The sequence below is a fragment of the Pectinophora gossypiella genome, chromosome 18 (assembly GCF_024362695.1).
Source record: "Pectinophora gossypiella chromosome 18, ilPecGoss1.1, whole genome shotgun sequence".
Taxonomy (NCBI): domain Eukaryota; kingdom Metazoa; phylum Arthropoda; class Insecta; order Lepidoptera; family Gelechiidae; genus Pectinophora; species Pectinophora gossypiella.
Genome location: NC_065421.1, coordinates 10,851,738 through 10,878,648, shown reverse-complemented (window position 1 = coordinate 10,878,648; position 26,911 = coordinate 10,851,738). Strand labels below are relative to the sequence as shown.

Here is a 26,911-nt window from a genome sequence, read left to right as displayed (position 1 = left end):
GTGTTATACCAATCGATATAAAAAAAATGATGGCAATGAAGAAGATATCGCATCGCTAACAAAAACAGTGGGATGTGCATTAACACAGGTTTATTTTCTGTATTTAATATTCTGCCTTCGAAAACCACCAGATCCTTTTATTATTTGGACGTCATCCATCTTTCTGCTTGCTTCTATTTCGATTTTATCGTCCATTGAATAGACTTTTCTTATGTTTTACTTATTGTAGTCAAAAACGAATAAAACAGTTTTGTATAGGAGCAACAAATAATAAAAATTGCCTTAAGTATATCTAGGCAATCAATTTTTACTTTACAAGACTAAACTGATACTTCACTAAATCAATTTAGTGTTAAGTGAACCTTCAAATAATCTGAGTAAAGTAAAAGAATACTTGTAGACTTAACAGTAGGCTGAGATAAGACTAAATAGTTTTGTGAATACTTAACTTGGTTTTGTGTATTCTAAATTATCTAAAGTAGGATTTGTTGAAAACTATATAGTATTAAAGAAGGAAATGAATTTATGAAGTCCTAATAAGTCCTATTTGATTTGGATAAATCTCACTTTAGCTAAAGTTTAGACATATATGACTTAATCACAATTCTTGATTGCTACTTGGGAGAGTTACATCAAGCACCATGAAGCAAGCACTGTTGATCCTCCTGGCCACCGTCGCCGGCACATATGGTGAGCTTTCAATACCTGCTCTTCTACCTTATGCACTGACCAATGTCCGGGTAAGAGCCCTCAGCACTCCCCATTTGCCAAGTATAGATAATGCCATTTGCGGCAAATGCACAATAAGTCATGTCATAAAAATAAAATAAAAGAGGCAACATCCTGTAATTTATACCCCCCCCCCCCCCCATGCTCATCCCCTTTCTCCGTGAGCTATGGTCCGCGGATGTCCGTGTTGCTCTATGGCTATTAAAAATATTACCTAAATAAAACTATTTATTAACTAATGTTTTTTGTTTTTCATTTTTCAGCATCGGCGAGTCTGAAAGGTAAGAGGTTTCACGTCGATTTTTTTCCAATATCAACTAAAATAAATACGCACTATTTGCACGCACTGCATAGCGCATGACGTCAGCAAGCGGGGCGCAGGAGCAAGCGCTCTATCGTTTGGGTTGTGAGGTGGAGTACTAACCTCATCGATCCTGGTGTCAGGGTCACTATTGAACCGCCAAGGGCCCCTGACATGGCTCATATAACGACTACTTACTTACGCCAGTAGGTAAGTAGTTACCGGGACCAACGGCTTAACGTGCCTTCCGAAGCACGGATCATCTTACTGTCAGATAATCAGGTGATCGGCCTGTAATGTCCTAACCAAACTAGGGACCACAAAGTAATTTTTTGTGATATGTACCCACCGAAAATCGAACTGGGGACCTACGCTGAACCACTGGACCACGGAGGTCGGAGCAAGCGCTGTTTCATTAAATACCTTCCAACTTCTCAGGAGCTAATATTGTTATTTATTCGAATAGGCTAGTTTCCATCTCAGTAAGGTAAACCAATAGAGGCGCAATACTCTTACTTCACAATGTTATTTCGATAGTTCCCTACTGACGAGTATACCAACAACATAATATTATACATAATTTTCAATGTTCTACTATTTTGCTAAACGTCAAAACACGAAATCAATATGGAACTTGTATGAACTCACTGTGACATCATAGATAAAATATCGGACTTATTCATAAGTTAAATAGAAAAAAGAAAATGATTTTCTTCAGTTTTTATCTGTCTTTATTTCGTACTTAATCAGGATTTCATAATTTATCATAGACCTAGGATACTGCACTACCTAATTAAGCGCTATATTGTAATATCGTTAATATAGTGCGCTTCGGGGCGCCATTGACGAAGCGCTTCATCAAGATGCCTCTGACGGTGACTGAGGCCAGTCAGACCTTCAAGTGGACGGAGACCCCGCGCCCAGAGAACAGCCTGCTGCCCTCGCTCATCCTGTACTGCCACGAGTCCAGGAAGTCCTGCGTGCTCTTTGACGACACCGGCTACATCGCCGGCTACCAGACAGCTGTGAGTAACATGCTACACCTGCCTATTGTACAATCACTTGCTTCCTTAAAGTACTTAACCACTGATCGAGTCTTCCCAGTCAAGTGGCAAATGCCATCCGAGTCCGAAGCAAAACTACAATAAGTTATGTCAAAACAAACATATGGTATCGAGAAAATCGCTTATGTACTTATATCAATCACCACCTTAACAATTGGAAAGTAATTAAGTAAGTGATAAGATGATGCAAAAAAATAATATCTCACAATGTTATTTCGATAGTTCCCTACTGACGAGTACACCAACAACATCTACGACTGGGAAGTGCAAGGTTTCACCAAGTGGACTCCCTCAGACGACGGCAAAGTTTACTACGCTACTCAGATCTACTTCGTATCAGAAGGTAAATAAGCTAAATAAACATGTAAGTACTTATAAGGATATACTGATGAAGCACAAGCATTAGGCCGCCGGTCGCACTGTGGACACCCTTTCGTAGGAATTGCATCGTACATAAACGTAAGAAGACAGGGGAACGATTACAATCTTCTAAATGATACAAGAGTGCGCACACTGGGTGCAAACTGCGAATTGGTCAAGTACCTACGATGCAAATTCGTCCGAAAACGCATTCAAAGTGCTGGTCGTCAAAATAGCACTTTGTAATCCACAAACCTTGTATTTCAGAATTCATGGCTAAGAGCAAGGAGGAACGTTACGCAGCTCGCGTCAGCAATAGCATCCTGCAGCTGGACGGCATCTGGGTGTCAGGCTTCAACGGCAAGCTTATGAAGATCTCCAAGACCTTTGAAGACATCAAGAGCACCCTCTTCACCAAACAGGCTTGCATTCCTGGCATGGGTAAGTGAAGTGACACCCATCGGATCAGATAACATTCCGATCCGAAGAGATAACCACCTTCAAATGTTGTTCTAAACAATTGTTTCCTGTCACTTGCCGAATCATTCTAATAATGTTTAATGTTTCTTGCAGGTCGTCACTACTACTACAACATGTCAGAGAGCCTGGAGTGCTCAGCGGAGACGATGCTGCCGTGGTTCCCGCTGTTCCACGGGGGCAGGCTGGTGGCAGTTGGACTGGTCACCTACGGCCAGATGCCCGAGCAGAGCTACGACGTCTTCGAGAGACCGCCTAAGCTAGCTGTCAAGGTACATTACAGCACAAGCTAGTAGGTAGTTTAATGAATTTTCTTACAAAGGTTGCAAGTATATAATATTGTTTATATTTTCACAGGCCATCGTCCCCAGCGGTCCGCAGTGCTTGTACAATTTGGCAGACAACCCTGGGCTGGTAACGTCACACATCTACTTCGATGTCGACTCTCCTTCCCTCAACCTCAACTGCATTTTGCAATAACTCTTGATTTTACAACGACCTTGAGATTACAGTCACCGGAATAATTTAATGAATAAAGGACAAATGCAATATTAATTTATTTTTTCTCCACTACTTACCTCCACCTCCACCAACCCGCAATCGGTATAGCGTGCTGGAGTGGTATTCACCATAATTATACACCAAAGAAAAAAATCCTGGACACTACGACACAATAGTACTTAAATAGTTTTTATAAATAAGTCCTAATTACATTCATAAAATCGGAAATCAAGTCAAGGTATGAACTTTATTTGACGTGACTTATTGTAGATTTGCGGCAGATGGCATTAGCTACTTGCCCGGACAAATGGGGAGCTCTGAGGGCTCTCCGCGAACGGCTCAGAGCGTCGTCTGAGAGGAAAATATATGACAGTATTAATCGACCCTAGCAAGTCCATATTGATAAGCGCTGAATGAGGGAAATCGTCGACCACGCCGGCGGGGTCGGTATCGGGGTTCGGAAGTGTTTGGTGTCGCGAGTTGATTGGCCGCCTCTATGGCTAGAGTAAACGGGTCGTCGGGATTGTATATTACGTCCTTCGGACGCTGATAGTTTTCATAGCCGGTAGCCCCCCTGAGCGGGATGTATTCGAAAGCCGTATGGACAGAGCCACAGGTAATAAATTTAATATCAGTAGGCAATCCGAACTTCGAAGAAACTTTTCTTATTCGCTCAAAGATTCATAGTATTATCAGCCTAAGGCCACACTTGGCTCATAGAATAAGCGATAATATCTACTAAGTATTTGGTTCATAAATGATTTAAACCATGTGAGATGAGACATCGTGAGGAAATCCACATTCCTGAGAAATGCATTTTCCGAGGTATGTGACCTAACCTGTATTGGGCTGGTTTCCCTTTGCGGGTTGAAAGGTAAGACAGGCAGTCGCTTCTGTAAAAAACCGGACCTGTTAAATATTCAGGTTAGGTAAGCGGACCCCGTGAAAATGTAGTAATTGTAAAATTAAAATACTATAATTGGTCCAAAAAAATCAACTTAAAAATAAAATTACTAACTAGGCTGTATGGCACAAAGTTTTTGTCTATTCATATTTGACAAATAAGAAAAGCAACAATCAAAAAAACCTAACCTTAAAAATTTATAGTGTTTGTTGTTTGTGCGTTTATTTTAGTGAACTTAGTAAATTTCTACTATTTTTGAAGAAATAAGCCCTGAAAATGAGCAGCAGTGACGATAACTCGATAAATTCTGAAGAAGAGGAGCTTAATGACGGAGATAGAGTAAGTAGTTTAAGACACTTTTACCAGATGTGTAGGTTATGTTAATAATATTATTTATAATAAAATAAAACTAACTTGCAGACAGCTATCAGGGCTGAATTATCCTCTTTATCGTTTGAAGAGCTTCAGAAACTTAAAGAAAGGATAGGTGCTAAGGTGTACAAGGAAGCCTTGTTTGGGAAAAATGACAAGCAAATGGTAAAGAGTGTGCCAAAAGTCTTCAAAAGGGAAAACAAAAACAGACCGCGTGAGATGAGCTCGAAAAAACCTGTTCCTATGATTCTGGACGTGCCTAAGGTGAAGAAGAAAGAAGTTCGTGACCCCAGGTACGTCTCTTCTTTGACAATGTTAGTGGGATCTGCCAAAAGCCTCAGTCCACTACTTTCTGAGCCAATTTACTACACAAATAGTCTGGAATTCAATGTTTTTGTGTAAAATGTCGTCACATAGTAGTAACTGGCCGTAGTAATAAAATAAGTAACTAACATAACAATGACACACATACATAATTGTGTAAGTAAAAATAAATCCGAAATAAATGTCTTAACTTGATATAAATATTTAAATTATTTAAATGAGATGTAGATGTAGTCTTTATTATGAACTTAATCTAACTATAAACAATACGTATAACTAAAACATAAAAACTTGATATTTTGCTTAAACTTAATATTTAAAATATGTTTATACCTAGATATTATTTGTCTTCCTCATCCATTTGTCTTTTGACAAAGGAGTCTTCCAGCTCTTTCCACTTATCTCAGCCTCTTATTACATAACATAGGTTACAAAAAGGTGTATAATAACGTGCTCTAAAATCAAATGTTCCTATTTCAGGTTCGACCCTCTATGCGGTGAATTCAATAAAAAGGAATTCTCAGACAACTATAATTTTCTGTCAGATATACGCATGAAAGATATTAAAGCCATCAGAGCCGAGCTGAAGGAGACTACCGACCCAGAGAAAGAGAAGCAGCTCCGTAGACTGTTACAGAGAATGAACGACCAGCACAAGGCCACCAAGAAGAAGAAGGAAGAGAGAGAACTCAAACACAAGAAGAAGACAGAAGTAGAGCAAACATTTAGGGAAGGAAAACATCCACACTTCAAAAACAAATGTAAGATTACTTTATTTTTGTTGGTACTTTTAAATTGGTGGTAAGATAAGAGTTTTCTAAGATTTAGGGTAAATTATCCAAGGAACGAATGATTTTTTTTTTTTTTTTTTTTTTTTTTTTTTTTTTTTTTTTCCCATGTTATCTGCCATCAGTCGCTAGACTATTATCAGATTTGTTCTGTTATTTTCACTGTTTTGAACTATACAGCCAGCACTGCATTGTCCATTAGTCTGTAAGTACATTCGCACGTTTCAGTCTTTTTATGTCCCAGGAGGATAGGAGGGAGTTGGCTAAAGGATTAGGATGGTGGACCAAGTGTTCCTTGTGTACTGCTTTACGCTGCTGTGCTTCTTCAGCGACAGTAGGCATTTCTAGGTAGCTGTGCAATTCATCCATTCTGGTGAACCAGGGTGAATTGCAAATTGTTTTAAATATGTTATTTTGTACACGTTGGATGCGTTGAATGTTGCTTTTGCTAGCAGTTGACCAAATTTCTATACCGTACAACCAGATAGGTTTTAGGATAGCACAGTAAATCATGACTTTGTTGCGAAGCGACAAGGTTGACTGTCTGCCAAGCAGCCAAAGCAAGTTCCGGAAACGGTTGTTAATGGTGTTTCTTTTATGAGTGATATGTTCACTCCAGGTCAGCCGTCGGTCGAGGTGGAATCCCAAGTATTTTACGCAGTTTGTCCGAGGGAGTGGTTCGTGGCCTAACTTCACTAGTGGACAGTCACCTCTGCGGAGAGCGAATGTTATGTGGTGTGACTTAGAAGCACTAGCTTTAATTTTCCATTTTTTCAACCAAGCGGCGGTGGCATTCAGTTGGTTTTGGAGGTAATAGGAAGCTGTGCTTTTGTCTGGGTCGGTGCAGAGAAATGCCGCGTCGTCGGCGAATGTTGCAATGGTTACCCGAGGAGACTGCGGTAAGTCACATGTGAAAATGTTGTAGTGTAGAGGCCCTAGGACTGATCCTTGGGGCACCCCTGCGAGGCATTTATGGAGTCGTGATGTTGCATCTCCCTGTCTCACATAAAATATGCGGTTCATCAAATATGATTTCAATATGGGAAACACTGAATGAGGTAAAAGAGTCCTTATCTTGTACAACAGACCCTTGTGCCAAACACGATCGAAAGCCTGTTGTACATCCAGGAATGCAGCTGAGCAGTACTCTTTCTTCTCAAAGCATTGTCGAATTTTCTGATAGACACGGTGAACCTGTTCTATAGTAGAATGCCGCTGCCTAAATCCAAACTGGTGGTTTGGGATGATCGGAGAGTCTTCCATGAGTACTTTCAGTCTCGACACGAACACTTTTTCCCACAGCTTTGATAGTACAGGTGTAAGACTAAAAGGCCGATATGAAGCAGTTTCGTGAACTGGTTTTCCATCTTTATGGATCATGATAATCTCCGATACTTTCCAGAGCGCTGGGTAGTATCCCACTCTAAGCGTGGCATTGAGGAGAGTAGCAATAAAAACAAGACATTTCCTGGAGAGTTCTTTTAGTACCGTGGGAGTTATAAGGTCGAACCCTGGCGCCTTATTGGTTTTCATTTCAGATATTATCCCAGCTAGCTCTTTTGGTGAGACTGGTTTAAGGGGCAGACATAGCTGAAGATCTTGAGCAAGCACATCGTCTATTTCAACGTCCGAGTTATCGCCCTCAGTTGCATTTGGCTTGAAGACCGATGCCAGGTGGGTGGCAAAGGCCTCTGATTTTTCAGAGTCAGTTCTAGCATAGGTTGAACCAACTTTAAGCGGAGGGAATGATTGCTGTGGACATTTTTCGGATTTTGTGGCCTTCCACAGTGAATATTTGCCATTTCCGTTCAGTGACAACTGATTAATATGGGCTTTTGCTGTTTCATTTGCGGTTTCTTGAAGCAATTCCTTCAATTCCTTTATGGCGCGGTTAAGAGCTGTTTTGTCGTCAGGGTGGTGACTTTGCTGCCAGTTTCTTCTTAGTCTTCTTTTTTCTGATATTTTTCTTCTAACTTCTGAGGGTACATTGGATTTGGATGGGTTAGATGCGTTATATATTGGAGTATTAGTCCACAATGCGATTTGAATAAGATTAGTTAGGCAAACGCAGGCGTCATCTATTTCAGGCTCAGATTTTAGAGAAATGTTTAGGTTGAGATGTTTGTCGAGATAGTCACGAAAGGATGGCCAGTCTGTTCTTTTGTTGTATAAGCTCTCGCGAATGGGAGAACGATAAATGATTGATGATGAAATGCACAAGATGACGGGTGTGTGGTCTGATGAGCCATCTAGGCTTGGCTCGATGGACGTGTACATGTGGCAGATATGTTTTGTTACAAAAAAGTCGACTAAATCTGGTTTTCTTTCTGGATCTGTTGGCCAGTAGGTGGGACTGCCAGATGATATAGGTAGTAAACGATTTTTTTCCATACAAGATTTCAGAGCTCGGCCTCTTGTTGTAGTGATACGTGATCCCCAGTATGTATTCTTCGCGTTCCAGTCGCCTCCTGCTACGAAGCGGTTGCCGAGTGTATCAAAGAAATCCGAGAAAGCAGACTCAGTTATTTTGTGCTTTGGCGGGCAGTAAACAGCTGAGACATTAAAAGCAGCGGCTCGTTCCTCCACTCTAACTGTTGTAGCTTGGATGTGATCAGTTATGTATGATTCCAAGAGATGATGTTTAATGTTTTTCTTGATTATTATTGCAGAGCCAGCATGCGCTGTTCCATCTGGGTGAGGAGTGAGATAGACACAGAATCCAGTGATACGGACGCAGTTCGCCTTGGTAACATGTGATTCTGATATAAGTACAATGTCCAAATTGTTGTTAATTATAACTGATTCAAGTTCCAGTATATTGGGGGTAAGTCCGTTGATGTTCCACGCGGCAATACGTAGAGTAGTCATTTTACTAGTTTACTGACGAGAGTTGTTATAAGTCCCAAAAGGGTACCTATTTGTTGGATTAAGAGGTCTATTTTTTGACTTTGTTGTATGAGGACATCTTGCAAGTTGGTAATATTTAATTTCTGTTGGGATTGGTTTTGGTTGTCGTTCGGAGGTTCTTGTTTGCCTGAGAGTGCGTCAGAATAGGACTTATTCAGTTTCTTAGGAGGTTCGTTTTGGTTGATTTGCAAATTGTTGTTGTTTTTATTTTTGTTAATGAGATCTTGGGTCTCAGAGTAGGTATTAAGTTTTGCACTAGCAGTAGGGTTATTCCTTTGTTGAGAGCGACTGATAGACTTTCTATTGGTGATTTGTTTGTACACTTCGCAGCCCTTGTAGTTAGCCGGGTGGTCACAGCCACAGAGAGCGCATTTTGCAGGGGTGTTCCGATCCTTCTTGGCACAATCAGAAGTTTTGTGTTCTTCACCGCACTTAACACACCTATATGGTCTCATGCAATTATTTTTTGAGTGACCATATTGTTGACAACGTTGACATTGAACTATTGTCCTAGACTTATGAGCGTCTTCGATTTTAATTGCTTGGTGAAATATGTATTTTATATTCTTTACTGCCTTGTTATTTGTGCTAGGTTCTAGGTTGACGAAGAACGTGGAAGTGGGAGTTTTATTGGGTCCGTAACGGGCGTTTATTACCTCGCCACGTACTTTGTTGCCTGAAGCTTCAATCTCTTCTATGATAGCTGAGTGTGGGGTAGTGTAGTGAAGGTTTTTAATTACTATTCTATAGCATTTAGAATCCTTTCTCGTGAAGGTGTGTCCAATAAGGCCTTTCTCTCTAATCAGGCAGATAACTTTTTTGTATTCCTCAGTGGAATTTATAAGAATTCGAAGAAGATTTTTATTCACGATCCTTAGCTTGAAGCTATTCTTGTCTGTGACTGTTTCTAGGCACTTAGACAGTTCATTGACGTCTTCAATACCGTATAGAATAATTGGAGGAGGTTTGCTAGTGGGTTTTAGCAGGGTGTTTTCATCTTGATCCAGGAGTAGCCCATCAAAGCGATTAGACGTTTGAGTCACATTCGGTTGAGTAGACGGTGAGACTGGAGAAGAGTTTGCTCCCATTTTGCGTTTCTTACTGAGTGGTCGTTGCCATGGAGGTGGTTGCTTTTCTTCATCGTCGCTACTTATTACAACATCGTTCGAGGCTAACTGACTGGCGTTTGTCTCGGTTGGAAGATTATCTAGTAGCTGAGGATTTGTTTTCTTTTCAAAGAAACTAGGATGAAAAATTTGTTGTGTGTAAACTTTTTGACAGTTTCCTTCGCTATTTGCCGATGTTTCACTCATTTTTATCCTTTTGGTAGGAATTTGGTTATTATGGCAACACAGGAGGTGTCACTTGACTGACGTTTGTCATAGTGACAATGATAGGTTCAGAGAAAAGAGGGTGGGTGGAAAGGAATAGAAATAATAATGAATATTTTTGTGGGTAGTTAATTAAAAGTTTAGCTGAGCACTGCGCAGATTTTGAGATTTTATCGAATTTCGCACGCGTAACACTGGGATAACACTAGTACACTTGCACTTCGATTAGTTCTACACTTTATACACAAAATCTCGTGAGGTTATACACTTTTACTCTAGAAAACTCTTATTGACGCGGAGCGCCATCCAAGTATGTACAAGGTTTTGACAGCTCCGGAAGGAACGAATGATAAATTAATTTTATCTTAAAGCCCAAAATAATAAAAAGGGCTTTCTCTATGGCACAGACATTTACTAGATAAGAATATTCCACCTTTCCATTTAAAACATAGGTACCATGACAGCAGGACAGAAATATAGTACATCGCCAAGAGCGCAAGATAAGAGAGAAATGTCTCTTTTGCACGAATGGTATACAGCTTAGTATGAATGAGACAAGAGACATGTATGTATAAGGCCACATAACTATATTCCAGTAGAATATTCCACCTATACCACTTAAAACATACCATGGCAGCAGTTGAGAGATATGTATGTCTCTTTTGCACGGATGGTATGCAGCTTAGTATGATTGAGACAAGAGATTATGTATGTATAAAGCCATATCCAATACACAATACTACATTTCAGATTCGGTTAGTTTTCTCTAATTGCCCAGTTAAAGTAGACAATGGCCCCGATTCGTGGAGACACCGCCTAATTTTATTTTAAGTTATATCCGTCATTTTCATATCCGTCGAAAAGGAAAGGGACGGATGATTCACAGCTCTTAATTTTAGGAAGAATGAGTAAATGAATGTGTCGGGTTATTGACTGATGTAAAATTTTTAGACGGTTGGTTTAGATTTGTGCTTAAAATTGACGTGTGTTCCATAAATTTTATGTTTGTCGATTACCCGTCCCTTTCCTTTTCGGCGGATAAGAAAATGACAGATATAACTTAAAATAAAATTAGATGTTATTTACAGGAATTAGCACCAATCTGGTAATAGGTTACACCGTTTAGCACAAATTCCTGTTCTGTAATTCATGACAATGTTTAATTTTACAGCTGAGAGTCGAGTTGAGGCTTTAGTGAGACAATATGAGGAGCTGAAGAAGGAAGGCACTGGACGCATCCAGAGACATCTAAAGAGACGCCAACAGAAGGTCAAGAAACGCTCCCACAAGGCACCCACTGGAGTCAGTTGATGGAGAAGCTGTATAAATTAAAATAAATAAAAGTAAGTTGTTAGAAATGACGGACTTTCCCTCCCATTTTCCCCAAAGTAAAATAGATGATGCTTTACAAATATAACGGGATATTTTATTTACCTATTTTCTTATTGCTCACATACTTACATAAATAAAAAAACGTAATGGCCGAGGCATATATAAAAAAAATATTATTGATTAGATCAGATATTAAGTATTAGTACTATGTGGCTCCCTATAATGCTTCACTTTATTTTGATCACAAGGATAAGGAGGAGAAGGTAATGAATGGAAAATGTGTTGTTCCTGGGTGTAATAACAAGGGTGATCACCTCATTTATACCCAAAAACAAAGATGAAAGATGCACATGTCTGTTATTCATGAGATGGTTAAACAAAGGCAATGTTGTACAGCACCATCTATTTTTTTGTCGGGGAATGTGGCCTCAATGTATCTATAGTGTTATGTAAAATGTTTCATGTGCATATCATCATCATCAGCCCATTAACGTCCTTCACGGGCCTTCCCTATGGATGGATAGGGAGATCGGGCCTTAATCCATCACGCGGGCCCAGTGCTGATTGATGGTTATTAACGACTGCTAATGCAGCCGGGACCAACGGCTTAACGTGCCTTCCGAAGCACGGAGGAGCTCGAGATGAAAACTTTTTTTGTGGTCACCCATCCTATGACCGACCTTTGCGAAAGTTGCTTAACTTCAACAATCGCAGACCGAGCGCGTTTACCGCTGCGCCTTCGAGCTCCTCAATGTACATAATAATATATTGATTGTAATTAAATGTTTTAATTTTAGATTCATTTTCATAATATTTGTTTATGTACACTTAAATTCTATGTAAGTAATTTGGTAATATATCGTCACTGGAATGGCAAAATTACGTTATCGCCAAAATATCCTAAAATAGCAGTCTATGTTATGGTAATTATGTATTGCTAGATCCAAAAAATGAAAAAAAAAAACAATGTAGGTAATCGTACGTGGACTTCGTCGAAATTGGATAAATGGGTAAAAAATTTTGAGAAATACTTTAAACGGATTTTTCTCGAAATTGCCTCTTGGCGATTAAATAATTTTGCCTTTCGACGAAATAATCTATGTACGAGTACACTAACGCATATTTATGAAACACGACTCACGTTCGCGCCTCACCCAGCAGGGCCCACGTAATACCAGCGTCGTGGTTCACGCCGCGACTTGTGCTGAGTGAGGCCCTTTTATCTCAGGACGTCCACCACCTTATAATCATTTTAATGAACATTCTCTATGTTATTTTTGTAATTGCTCTGTGAAAATTTTAAGTTATGTTATAGTCTTGTTTTTGTGTGTGGCATCCTTTTATAATAAACAATTTCTATTCTATTCATATTTTAATTTACTTGAATCCTAATTTCGGTATCTATAGTTTTTAAATGTTTTCAGTTTGTAGTTAGTGGGTATGAATGTATAACAATCATTTAAGTAGTATATATTAAGTACTATTCATTGTTTTTGTTATGAAGAAGAATGGGAAAATACACAAGGAAAATAATGATGTTACTTGCCATTGTTATAATAATCAGCAACTTGGAAATAAAATAATATTTATTACATTAATGAAGTTACTATTAACAACTTATTACTAATAAGTTCGTTAGTAAGCATTATTGATAAGAAAATAATTAATGTTCTCGAATGTTTAATCTATAAGACCTGAGTCTGTTAATTAATTCAATACAAACACCTACATTATACTTACGTAAAAAAACTACCTATCTATATAGTAAACAAATGCTGTCGAAAAGTTAGTACCTTCTAAAATTTCGCTTGTTTACCTAACGAATCATGTGAAACTTTAGAACGTAAAACCTACCAACTGTTTGATAAAACCATAAAAACCTATATGAATAAATGATTGATTTGATTTGTCTTATTCTAAGATGTCAACTCGATTCATCCTCTACTCGACTGCCTTATATTTTAATTTGACATTTCCGTCCTCGACTTGAGGTCTTTACTCACTGCAGTCGAGCATAGGTATCATATAAGTATTGCCAACAAATGAATACGAAAATAATGACGTCATGTCGTACTGGAGTAAACTCTAGGTACGGTTGAAGCGATGTATAAGAATACTGATTTTGAGTTGAGTTCGAGGAAGACAGAGACCGCCTCAACTGACGACGGAGTCTAAGAAGGTTGGAGTTAACATCTTAGAATACGGGCGTAGGACCGGGTTTCAACTGACGCGGAGAAGAGCGGAGACGTGCGGATTTGACCAATCACAGCGTTGGAGAGAGCGAAAAACGAAGACGCTCTGTCACTCTCTCCCTCACGGTGATTGGTCGATTCCTGCACAGCTCCGCTTCAATGAAAACACAGCCTAAGTTGCTTCAGATTTTTTTTCGACAGATAGGTATTAAATAATTTTGCTGATCTAATTCAAAATCTAAACTTCTTTATTTCAGACTATGGTCCATATTAATTTATATTACATTCATCACATCATTTAATTTGAGAGCCACGCTCTTTTCGGTGTAGCATTCTCCATGCTACTTATTTAAGGAAAAAGTAGGGCAGTGGTTTCCCTCTTGTATTCCGCCCCGCAGTTCTCTGTCAGAAGCGAATATGATGGCGCTCAGAGTAGACTATTTCAAAGCCGTACTAGAACTCCTGTCGTCCGCATCTGAATGGTACTGACAGCTACTGCTGCTCTCTGTCAGGTCCCAGGTTACAGTCCCTATGACTTGCCTCTTCCATCCTGCATTGCCGTACCGATGGCTCCCATCTCCGCCTCTGCAACCGTTGAGGTCGTCACCCGTATCCCGGGGCAAGGGATTACATTACATTGAAATAAAAACATTTTTAGTGCATTAAATAAGTTTCATTATATCAAATGATATTATATCACATAATAATTAAAAACTTTCCAAATAAATAAAATATACCCATATGTTTACTATAGGATGAAAGAGGTAGCAGAGACATTTATGTATGATTATACATAAATCCCCATCCAAAAAAATCGTCCAATAGCCACCTTATCAAAATGGGAGAGTCCCAACGCTCAGACAGTGCCCTCAGCTCAGACATTATACCTACAGAATGTCGAATAATGAGACGTCATTTGATTGAGCATTTAGTGCTGTAACTAACACGTACTCCGAGATTACGTGGAAGGCAGTTTCTCCTGCCTCTAAACAGCCTCTACGAAGTGAGCTGTCTGATAGCCCTATTATGTGAACAGTCGTCGCGTTAGCGTCTTAGATGTCTGGATCTTTATGTACCTAGGTCCACGTTTTGACACGCAGCCTAAGCCGTTATTAAGGTCAATGCAGACAAAAGTGGTACCGAGCCAGAGAATGAAAGATCATTGCGAAGCGGGGAACGATGTTTTGTCCGTGTTGCTCTATGTATGAACCACACTCCTAATTTCTGTGTTATGTATGATATGTGAGTAATTCACCTTACAACCGACACGATAGGAGAAGAATTTATATGAATAGAAGCATACAAACTTATTAAATAATCATTTATTGAACATTCATTTAGTCATTTATTTATAGTTCTGTGCAATAAAGTATATTTGATTTGATTTATTGTACAACATTTTGCATCACGGATAAGTTGTTAGCGTTATCTTTGTACTATATCTACATAATAGTTAGTAGGTGTATTGTTGAGGAAAATCATTTGAATACCTATCTAAAGGGGTTTTGTTTGAGGCTATTATTATTATAGGCGATGTGCTAGTTACTTGTTAAGATAAGACTTCGTTTGTGTACGTTGTGAGTTCAATAACCGACCTCATCAACCCTGGTGTCAGGGTTACTATTGAGCCGCCATAGTTCTCTGATATTGCTTATGAAACGACTACATACCTACATAGATAAATAGTTACCGGGACGTATAACTAAATACGGTAATTGGAAATCGGAAATCCGTAATCGGAAATGAAAATTGGGATAGTCAGAGATACATCCATCGCATACAAGAATTAGGATAATCTCTACTTTCCGCTTTGAATTCCTAAGTATACTAATATGTCACGCAAGGTTGACGAGTTGAATGATGGTTTCTAGCACATTTTAACGTATATTAACATAGAAATCCTGCTCCAGTTCGTCACCGTCTGGGGCGTATTAGAGTAGGGTTTCCGGGCGCTTTTCGCTAAAAACGTTCGGAAACCCTACTCCAGTTCGTCTCGGCCGGCGGCGGGGACGTATTGAACTAACATTTCTAATTACGCTACCGACTGCTTTTAACGGGCCTTCTGAATTACGAAGCATCTTTACATTCGAACAATAGGTGATTAGATTGCAATGTCTTAACTACAAACTAGAACTATGGATCACAAAGACGAAGGTGTTCAAACTAGAAGACGTATTCTGGCTATCTGTGCCTAACTTAGTAGGGGCACGATTAAATCACCTAGTGTTTCCAACCTGTTTAATATTTTCTACATTACTTACCTAAATAGTAGGGTTTTTCACCAGCTTTGTGACAACGGAAATTGTTAAATAATACGATCTTCATTATAATAACACGTATACTTAAGTAATTACTTCTTATTTGCATAACAATAGTTTTCCTTAGCTGTATAAAATAAGCAGTTAAATGCAAAATACAAAGACTGTTCAAAATGCGCTTTTTAATTCCAGTCTTGAAAATATCTTTTGAATTTTAGAGGTTCGTTGCCCTCTGATATTTTGTAAATGTGCGTCCACCGAGCCGTATTGTCATTACCATCTTTAGTTTTATCATCGATCTTCTTCTCATATGCTTCAGTCGCTACTTCTAAAGTAAAGTCTCTATTAATGTACTCTTCGTTCAAAGGCTCATCCTTACGTATTTCATTACAAACACACTGAGTTACTTCTTCTTTAACTATAGGCTCAGAAGCTTTCCCTATCCAAAGGATTATCCCCTTTCCTGTCGCTCCTTGTATCATGTAACACTTCTTCGAATTTAACTCTTCCTTCTTAAATGGCTTCACTACCGGAGATATGGCGAATTTCTCTTCCAGAGTAGGTGGTTCGACCTCCAATTCCTTTTTCTTTTCGTATCCAAATAGTCTTCGAATCCTGCTCACAACTGATTTCCTCAAGCGAGTGAATGCGCTCGCCTGTTTATCTTTTTCCTTATTTTTATCCTCTACAACTGATTTTTTACGCCTCGGAATATACCTAAATCGAGGAGGATAGCTGTATTCTGAATCTTCACTGTAGAGCGACGACAACATGCTTAGTTGCGCTTCTTCCGGATTATCGTCTGGTTGGTCGTAATCTATCACTGGGGTGGGGTCGTCTTTTATGTCGTGTATGTTCGTCGCTATGATATAAGCTTCTTTATCTGACTCGTTCTTGAACGTCGTCAGGTCTACAACCTCTACCTCTCCGTTCCCTTCGTGTTCCAATTCCCTCATGTGGTTGGCTACGAGGACGCTCTTATCCCTCTCATGGATGGGTGTTCTGTCACTGACATAGGCACGCGTGTTGTAATCTGTATCGAGGATGAAGCATTCTTCTTTAGTCATGAGAGCTATGTTGAATGGAATTTCTAGCACTCTGTAACTCCCAGAGTCTAGTTTCAGTAATTTATAGAAGCGCGTTGCACCGCGTTCTTTATCTGTATTGGGTTCAGGATGCCTGCCTCTTTTGTATCTGATTATAGGTTGGCTGTTCTGAAAGTAGCTCTCGAACAATTTGCACTCGTGACCTTGAAACTCGAAGTGCTGATTGACTGCCCAATCCAGTTCCAGCTCGTCGATGTTGTCCACCCATGATGGAGGGGTCTCTTTGTAAACTTGTCCAAACCAGAAATGAATGTCTTTCTTGGAATCTGCGTGTGTCTTCACTACAACGTATAAATCTTCAGAGTAAAAAATTCCATGATATCTCGGCGCCACGGGGAACACTTTGTATTCTATCACTTCAGTAGGCGGAGGAGCCGAAAACAAACCCGACTTTTTGGGTGGTTTTATTATTTTCACGACGAACACTTCGAGTCCGGGTTTTTTTCCACAGTTCTTGAGAGTCTCTTTAGGATTCTGCATGTTTGTTTACGCTCGCGCGTTAGCACGGGGCAGCTGATTGATTCTGACTGAGGTTTATCCTCATAGCTGTGTTGTTATTGCGCCGCGGTCGGGCGTGACACACCGTACTCTGGGTTTTCTGCAATCTTTATTATTCTCCGAGCGACTCTGAGGAAACTGGTCCCAGAAACTCGTCAAACAAGATGTTATACGTTTTATAGGATTGTAGCATTTTATAACTGTACATAAATCGCATAGCTTAATAATATAAGCTTATGTGTCATTTATCTGTTTGATTATCTAAATTTGTTTTGTTACCTATACATCTGAACTATGCCTGTCCTGAAAGAGAATAACTCATTGTTGTGTGTGTTTGTTTGTTAATAAAACTACCGATTTATAGGTAGGTTAGGTATTATGTTAGTGAAGTCTAGCTACCTACAATGCTTATAGACATGAGTAATATAATAAGTCATTAGGTACCTACTTAATTGATTTGTAACAACAAATAGTGGTTTTTATTATGCGTCGATTTGTGCCTAAACATGGTCAATTGGTCACAGATTCGTTACTTATACCTACTTCATCATCACTAATTTAATTGCTCTTGTCGGTGTAGCAGGTGACCTAGTGTCTCCATGCTAGGTACTTTTTAGGGAAAAATAGGGCAGTGGTTTCCCTCTTGCCTTTGTGGCGGCTGGAAAACTGCCGCCAACCGTCAGCCAATCAGCGGTCGTTCCCCGCCCGCGCTCCCGCACACACACGGGAGTCGGGAGAGACAAGAGTTTTAACACAGTACGATTAAAGAAGCGGAAAAAGTTTGTGCGTTATTTACGGTGGATGAATAATTGATTGAGTACTTAGTTCAGTAGTTAAATTTAATGGTGGACTGTGAGAGGTGCAATAAACGTTTTGGATGTAAAATTTTGTGTTGTGATTGGAACGTACCCTATTGAACGAGACAAAGTATATCTAAAAAGCAAAGAAGGATTCAGCGGGCTAGCACCGCTGACCATCCCCAAATTGGTGACCCCAGACGACGTTCTACATACACAATAACCTACTCTTCGGCTCAAGGCAAGTCTCAAATTTCTCCGCGAGCAGTCGCCAGGCGGCTTACGTACTCAAAGTCATCGACGCGAGGCTGATTCGACACTGTCCTTGAAGAGCTTTACCCATTCAAGCACCGCGAGACTGATCAGATGCGAAGACATCCTATCTACCCTTGCCGACCGTAAATACTCCGTTTCCCGTACTTCAAAGACGATCAGTGCACACGATCTCCATCCAGCACTCATCTACTGCATCTGAAACTAAGCGATACCTACCTACCTGCGAAAATATCTACCGCATCAGAGCTGTGGTGTTTTACTGAAAGTACATACCTACTTACCTGGCAGTGGACTTCAATTTGGTAGTGGATAGCATGTATGTTTTTGCCTGCAGCAAGTTACACATAGCTGAGAAGTACTGAGGACTCCTAGAAGAAGGATACCTGCATGTGGAGTGAATTACCTAACTATCTACAATAACTACAACTAATTTCTACGCCGATCTAAAACATAAACATTTAACCTACTACATTCCTTATTATTAATTAGCTATCTATTTAGTGTTGTGATACAGGTTTGTGCATGTAATACCTTTAAAAATATTAATTTACTATCCAGGTAACTAAGATAAACCTTGTGTGTTACATTTAGCTATAATAATTTTAATTAAGTACTTATAAGTGAACATCTTAAAAGGTACCTAAGACTTTTCCAGACTCACGCAAACCCTACACCACTAGGACAGGTCGGACAGTCCGCTTTGCTAAGCCGTTCGATCTCTGACCTTCTTCTTTCCGGGTTTTCTTGACTCCGTAGGGGGGTGGTGTGGCGGCTGGAAAACTGCCGCCAACCGTCAGCCAATCAGCGGTCGTTCCCCGCCCGCGCTCCCGCACACACACGGGAGTCGGGAGAGACAAGAGTTTTAACACAGTACGATTAAAGAAGCGGAAAAAGTTTGTGCGTTATTTACGGTGGATGAATAATTGATTGAGTACTTAGTTCAGTAGTTAAATTTAATGGTGGACTGTGAGAGGTGCAATAAACGTTTTGGATGTAAAATTTTGTGTTGTGATTGGAACGTACCCTATTGAACGAGACAAAGTATATCTAAAAAGCAAAGAAGGATTCAGCGGGCTAGCACCGCTGACCATCCCCAAACCTTCTTCCCCGCAGTACTCTGTATGACGCGAGTGGAATCAGGATTTGCCCTAGTGGAGGGCAGAGATGACTGTCCCACTGGGGTCAGGTTAATGGTCTTGTACAAAATCAAAACCAAAAACAACCTACCTATACCTACTTTGTGTGTTAATATTTATTATTCAACGAAGTAAAACTCATGGACGTAACCGATTTTGATAACAGTATTAAGTACTTACTTACATATAGCATCAGAGTCAGTATTTACCTACTGTTATCAGTATTATTCTTTTTTCTGTGGTTATTTATCAGTCACTGAGCGAAGTCATTGGTAAGTTTGTCTTCACGCCGGGGATACGAAAGTTTGCTACCATTTTCTTTTTGACGCGATTTATTGAAATGGCTTCTCAGAACCTGTATTGTATAGCCGGGGAAAAAAGCTGCAAGGAAAGCCTCGGCACAGGGCCCTACGTTCTTTAAAAAAAACATAAAATATTGCTATACAATTTAGTAACTTGGCTCCCATGCATTCATATCTTCTAAATAATCACTAACCTTATAATAACCTTTCTTACAAAGTTTCTGTTTAATTACTGCCTCAAAACTATTTACGTTTGATCATGCGCAAATGCGTTTCGGATGTAAGTATATAATGCTAATCCAATCTGTATTGTGATGGTTTTTCTTCGCGAGTTGGAAGTACAGACAGGCAGTCGCTTTTGTAAAAAATCGAAACTGTTGAATCGTGAGGTGAAAACGGGATAATGCTAGGGAGTTGATCTTCTTCTTATCGTGTAGGTTATGAGGTGGATTACCAACCTCATCAACCCTGGTGTCAGGATTATTATTGAGCCGCCAAAGGCCCCTGACATGACTCATGTAACGACCATTTACTTACATCAGTAAGTAGTAACCGGGACCAACGGCTTAACGTGCGTTCCGAAGCATGAATCATCTTACATTCGGACAATCAGGTGATCATCCTGTAATGTCGTAACCAAACTGGGAATCACAAAGTGATTTTTGTGATATATCCCCACCGAGATTCGAACCCGGAGCTTCTGGATCGTGAGACCAACGCTCAACCACTGGACCACGGAGGCCGTTTTTAGACGAATAGTGACCAGTGACATATCAATCGCAGAGATAGGTGGTGCGATCACAAAAAGACCTTCACCTTAAGGTTGCTTAGAAGAAATTGCTGTGTAGAGTGTACTTTCTTGCACTAGTTTAAAAGCAAGTGGTTATTATTTATTTTCTGTTTTGTAATAATATGTTGTGTTATTTGTTCAGACTACTTCACCAGCCCACAGTGGGGCATCGTGTCGGTGTGTGCTGAATCCCCTTTTCCCGTTCGTTTGATTGAGAGGAAGCCTATCAGCCCAGCAGTGATGTGTATATGCTTGTTTTTATGAGGCTGTTAACGGTTTAAATATGTTTTATCATTGCTAGCTTTTACCCGCGACTTCGTTTAAAAACCTAGCCACCCTTAATCCCTTAATTCTTGAGCACCTACGTCCTAAAAGAAACCCTCTACAAAATTTGGGATTCTGAGATTTCGCGATGACTGAGTCGGTCAGTCACCTTTCGCTTTTAATGTAGGTAAGTAGTGTTACTATGGTAAGTACAGGGGGTTAAAATGGCCACATCGAAGCTATTCATCTAAGAAAGCAATTTGATATTTGCGCATGTAAAAGTAAGTGCGCAATGCAAACAAATGTCAAATTGCAATATTGCATTCTTAGATGAATTGCTTCGATGTAGCCATTTTAACCCACCTGTTCTTCTCACCATCAACGAAGTACTGTGGCAGAGATCAGTAGTTAGAGTCGTTTACAGTCATTCTTGCGTCGCAAAGTCGAAGGTATTGTTCGTGAACCTCTCCTTGTTTACCTAAAACCGGTAATAACATTAACATCATTCGGTTTTCCCTGCACTGTTATCCTTCCTTAATGATATAAGTAATAGGTAGGACGTAGGTAAGTACTAAAAGCGAAGGTGAACCTAAACAAGTGTTGACATGCCAAGGTCAACAAAAATTATAAAGTTTGCGCATGCGCTTGCGGAAAGATGATCAGCCGTACCTAGCACTGTCAAGGAATGCTGAGGGCCTAGTCAAGTTGGAAATGTTGCTATGTGCATAATCACAACACAAGCTATGTAGGTAACCGATAATAATGTAGGTAGGTATTACCACAGAATACAGTATTAAGTACTTATACTTACACATTTTTGTGACGGGACTAAGTAGACTTGCCGCGAATGGCATTAACTACGTGGCCGAACAAATGGAGGAAAGCTGAGAGCTCTCAGCCGATACAAAATTTAACAGAAAAAATATTAATAATATTTATTAATATTTCATTTTTTTGGTGCCTTCAGCGCTCCCCATTTACCCGGCCAAGTAGTTAATGCCATCTGCGGAAAATCTACATTAAGTCACGTCGAAAAACTCTAGGTGAATTGCTTTTATGTGGCCTTTTTAACCCCCCTGTATAGGTACTTTAAGTCTGTTATGTTATCTATTTGTGTACCAATAAAATAAAATATTGCTAGTTGTTGATACTGCGCACTTACCTTATAGATCAATTGCTTCGATGTAGCCCTTTTAACCCTCCCAGGTTTTTATAGAAAAAAAAATACATTCATAGCATTATTAACATTTTTTATTCACGAATTCGTATACATTATGTATTCACTTCAAGTCTATTTGCCTTCTAAAAAGCATTCAAGAGGATGGACATTGGATCGCTGAAGGGTCGTCGAGATCGAAGAAGATGTGCGTCGAAAGTATACCAGGGCTGTCTGCTAAGTCGTAGAAGCACTCTGGTGCAGCAGGCGCGATGTACTGTCGAGAACATAAAATATATTATATACAGGTGTTAGTGACATCGTAAAGAAAACGTTGTGGGATGATAATTATATCGTGAGAATCGATAAAATGACTGTGACAACATTTTATCACGTTATTTTAGCATGTTAGCCCTACTGGTGCAGATTTTTTTTAATTCGACCAGCAGACGTTACTGTTATGTGGTAGACGCGATATAGGTATTTTGGACGTGACTTATTGTAGATTTGCCGGAGATAGCATTTAAGACAACAGGCCTGAGGGTGCCCAGTTGGGTGCGACCTTCGGCTCAGGGCGTCGTCTGAGAGGAAAAATATTTGAAGGAATAAGGACCCTAGCGGGACGATAGCGATAAGCGCTGATTGGGGGAAATCGTCGACAACGCCGGCGGGGTCGATATCGGGGTCCTGAAGTGTTCAGTGCCTCTATGGCTAGAGTAATCCTTCCTTCGGACGCTGATATTTTTCAGTACCGTCCCTAAGCGGGATATATTCGGAAGCCGCAACTACCAGGGGATATGTCAGGATCGTAGTAAGTGGAATTATGTGGTGCTCTGCCTATTCCAATGAGACGGCGTGATCTTATTGTAAATATGGAAGTATTACCTCAGTAACCGCTCTAGAGTATCTCTCGCAGACATCAAAGTCCTGCTCGGGCATCTTGCCGTAAGCGAGGACGCCTAGGGAGACCAGCCTACCGGAGATTGCCATCGGGAACCACGGGAACAGAGTCTCCGCAGAACATACCAGATCCTTCGAGAATTTGTAGTAGTAGTGATAACCTGTAGGAAATATACATACCTACTTAAAAAATGTTGTATATAAGTGCCTAATAGCCAGAACCAACGGGTGATCAGCTCAGTTATCGAAGACATATCTGGGGGATTAAAAAAAGCCACATCAAAGCAAGCATTTGACATTTGCGCATGTAAAAGTAAGTGCGCAATGCAAACAAATGTCAAATAGCAATATTGCTGTCTTAGATGAATTGCTTCGTTGTGGCCATTTTAACCCCCCTGGTAGGTAGGCTAAGAAACCGTTTACTTATCAATGTGGAGAAGTAGGCTTTATAGACTACCAATTATGGGTGTGTTTTTGAAAAGCCTCTACATGTCATTTTAAGGACGCAATACGAGCGATACGAATTGCACGTTAAGATCATTTAGTCGATCGAATCGAATGAAATGAAATTACTCTCTTCCCTATTTGTAGCCAAAAGAATACGCCACTGAAATTACACGAGTAAACTTTCCAGTTTCCCTTTTGATTAATCACTCAGTCATCCTTCACTCCAGTGATCTTTCGTCTTTCGCTCTAGTCATCTTTCTATCATTTATCTTCAAACCTTCCTTCTGTTTACTTACCCATCGTAGCTGAGCAAACTTGCTTAGTAAAATCAGTATTCTCATCTTCTTCAAAGTTCTTGGGCAGCTTCACCAGCTCGCCGTTGAAGCCTGACACCCACATGCCATCCAGCTGCAGGACAGTGCTGGCATTCCGAGACGAGAGACGATCTGCCTTGCTGGTAGCCAAATATTCTACAATAAAGATGTTTTTTTAGTCTTCTCTCGTGTGTCAGAATAACGTCAGGTTAGGTGTCTGTGTCCTCTGCACTATGTGGCTGATAATCTATACAGGGTGTTAGTGACATCGTAACGAATATTAAGGGGGGTTGGGAGGTGATTCAGACCATGATTCTGAGTTCATATCAAGTGGAATTTCCCGTCGACAAAGTATGTACTTAACTGAAAATAATTAAAAAAAAAACACTAAAATTTTCATGAAATTCCACTTGATATCAACTCAGAATCATGTTCTGAATCATCCCCCTCATTATTCGTTGCGGTGTCACTAACACCAATACGTACTTGTATAGCCAGTATGAGCAAGTACGGGGTGTAATTTTCAAGTGGAGTTTTCTATCGCAAAAGTATAGAATTGAAAATAAGTAAGTAATCTAAAAAAGACATGAATTTTGTGACGGAAAATTCTACTTGATATCAACTCAGAATCATGGTCTCAATCTCGATGTCACTAACGTCCTGTATATCAAATCGAATACAAAAATATACAACATATAAAATATACTACACTACAAATGGGCGACCTTAATTCTCTGAAGCACTTTCTTCCACTCAATATCTGTGGCCGTGAATCAAATTCATATCGTAGCATTTCACTACCAATCGTGCCAATAATAATTGTCTTTTGGTAATTTATAGTTCTGCCCATGTCAATGTCTTGACTTAAGTGTAGTAGGTTTTACCTAAATAAACTATTATTGTTATTTATTTACCCCCTCCGGTTGATTGAGGGGAGGCCTGTGCCCAGCAGTGAGACGTATATGTATAGGCAGTTTATGTTATATTATTATTTATCCGTTTGTGTGTTCATGTATATGTGTCATATTAAGTACCATGTTTATTTACTGTACACCTTTTGTATACTGCCATGATTTGGCTCGCCAACACACCACCACTCTGTACAGGCAGACCGTCCTGCATTAACTGACTGTTTGTCTTACTCTGTATTCAGATGACGTATGCGCCCGAGACAAGGATAGCAATATCAATACACTACATTTACCTTCTGTAACGAAGTAAAGTTGAGTAGCGTAGTAAACTTTGCCATCGTCTGAGGGTGTCCACTTAGTATATCCTTGCACACCCCAGTCGTAAACGGCGTCGGTAAGCTCGTCAGTAGGGAACTATGAAAATAAAATTGTGACAACTTTAAACTTTCATTCCACTGTTATACCAACCCTTTATCTAAGAAGGCAATATAACTAAGTGTTTGACATTAGTTTGTATTGAGCGCTTACTTTTATAATACGCAAAATGTCTAATTCCAATATTACTTTTTTCGATATAAACCAGCCCTTTATCTAAGAATTAGGCAATATTACTAAGTATTTGATACTAGTTCGCATTGCGCGCTTACTCTTATAATACGCAAAGTGTCAAATTGCTTTTTTAGATGAACAACGTTCCCCAAACACACGATAGATGGCGTTGTTCACTTTTAACGTGATAACTACCTGTTTTGTCATTGCTGTGACACAATTATTCAAAAAGTTTCTTCCAAAATTTTAATTAGTAAATTAAAACAGCTTGGTGTTAGAGGACTCGCCCTCAACTGGTTCACTAGTTACCTCTCTAGTCGGGTGCAGTTAGTAAGAATAGGATCCCATACAAGTGACCTTACTCCAGTACATTTCGGGGTTCCTCAAGGGAGTATATTAGGACCTACCTTGTTCATAATTTATATGAACGACATCCACAATCTTACTCTACCAAATGCTGAAGTTATCTGCTACGCAGATGACACCGTTGTTCTTTTCGAAGGGAAAAAATGGAAAGATACGTTCCAATCTGCTGAGCATGGTATGTCAGTCATTAATAACTGGCTAAGGAATAATCTTTTAACGTTAAACAACAAAAAATCCAAATACATATGTTTCCACAAAACCGCCGCATCCAGTCCACCTGTAACAAATGACATTAAAATTCATGTTTGTGATATGGCATCTCCACAACTATGTAACTGTAGTACCATACAGCGTGTAATGGATATCAAGTATCTTGGCATCATGATAGATCAACATTTAAATTTTGATGCTCATATTCAATGCCTTTCAAAACGAATTAGAAAGACCATAGGAATAATTAAGAAATTAAGGTCGTCTGCTGATAAAACTCTTTTAAGATCTGTTTATATAGCTATATGTCAGTCGGTTGCCAGCTATTGTGTCTCCGTTTGGGGTAGTGCTGCAAAAACTAAGCTCAAGGATGCAGAGAGAGCACAAAGATCAGTTCTAAAAGTAATGCTGAAGAAACCCTACAGATACCCCACAGACATCTTGTATAAGGAAGCCAAGGTACTAACAATACGACAGTTATTTATTCTAAAGACATGCATTATCACCCACAAACACATATTAAATTCTGACACATATAAAGAACTGTTAAAAAAACGCACTTTCAGCGTACCTTTGCCGACTGTTAACACGGCTTTCGCGGGTAGATTTGGAGAGTTTGTGAGATCTCGCACTTACAATGCAGTAGCTAAGTCTTGCTGTATTATAGACTGCCCTATTCCGCTAGCAAAGTCCGTGTTAACAGACTGGTTACTCACCCTGGACTATACCACTACTGAAGACCTCGTAAAATAAATTTTCTACATACCTCTTCCTCAATTTACAATTATACTACACTTTATTTTGTAATGCCTATCTTTGTTTTCTTTTGTTTTTTGTTATAATTTTACATTGTAAGTAAAATTAAGGCTAATAAAAAATAAAAAAATATCTGGTTCCCCAAGATTCAGGCATTGCCTAGTTTGGGGACCCCTGTACAACTCCTGAAAACTAATTAGATTATAAGCACACCTTTAGTTTTAAGTAAACAATTTTTGTATTTCTCCTATTTTGTGCAATAAAGTTATATTATTATTATTATTATTATTATA

The 26,911-nt window shown here is 39.5% G+C and overlaps 4 protein-coding genes across 4 annotated transcripts in view; 2 read left to right on the top strand and 2 right to left on the bottom strand.

Annotated features, from left to right (window-relative positions):
* The first annotated feature begins 641 nt into the window (after window positions 1-641).
* Window positions 642-3,411, top strand: LOC126375099 (uncharacterized). The gene is made up of 7 exons (XM_050021941.1): window positions 642-690; window positions 993-1,010; window positions 1,856-2,055; window positions 2,317-2,437; window positions 2,722-2,895; window positions 3,028-3,203; window positions 3,289-3,411. The coding sequence occupies exons 1-7, from the start codon at window positions 642-644 to the stop codon at window positions 3,409-3,411; spliced, it is 861 nt and encodes a 286-aa protein (XP_049877898.1).
* Window positions 3,412-4,524: 1,113 nt separating this feature from the next.
* Window positions 4,525-12,754, top strand: LOC126375217 (ribosomal RNA processing protein 36 homolog). Its single transcript, XM_050022115.1, has 4 exons — window positions 4,525-4,675; window positions 4,757-5,001; window positions 5,513-5,793; window positions 11,230-12,754. The coding sequence occupies exons 1-4, from the start codon at window positions 4,613-4,615 to the stop codon at window positions 11,367-11,369; spliced, it is 729 nt and encodes a 242-aa protein (XP_049878072.1). The 5' UTR covers window positions 4,525-4,612; the 3' UTR covers window positions 11,370-12,754.
* A 3,268-nt stretch (window positions 12,755-16,022) lies between these two features.
* LOC126375097 (macrophage-capping protein-like) lies at window positions 16,023-17,426 on the bottom strand. Its single transcript, XM_050021939.1, has one exon. The coding sequence runs from the start codon at window positions 17,424-17,426 to the stop codon at window positions 16,023-16,025; it is 1,404 nt and encodes a 467-aa protein (XP_049877896.1).
* A 4,824-nt stretch (window positions 17,427-22,250) lies between these two features.
* The window catches only part of LOC126375216 (uncharacterized), a 29,672-nt gene continuing 25,011 nt past the window's right edge, over window positions 22,251-26,911 (bottom strand). Inside the window, exons 4-7 of the mRNA XM_050022113.1 lie at window positions 25,031-25,151; window positions 23,809-23,982; window positions 23,051-23,226; window positions 22,251-22,442 (exon numbers count right to left, since the gene is read on the bottom strand). Coding sequence (XP_049878070.1) covers window positions 22,323-22,442; window positions 23,051-23,226; window positions 23,809-23,982; window positions 25,031-25,151 — 591 coding nt within the window. The 3' untranslated portion in view covers window positions 22,251-22,322. The remainder of the gene's footprint in view (window positions 22,443-23,050; window positions 23,227-23,808; window positions 23,983-25,030; window positions 25,152-26,911) is intronic.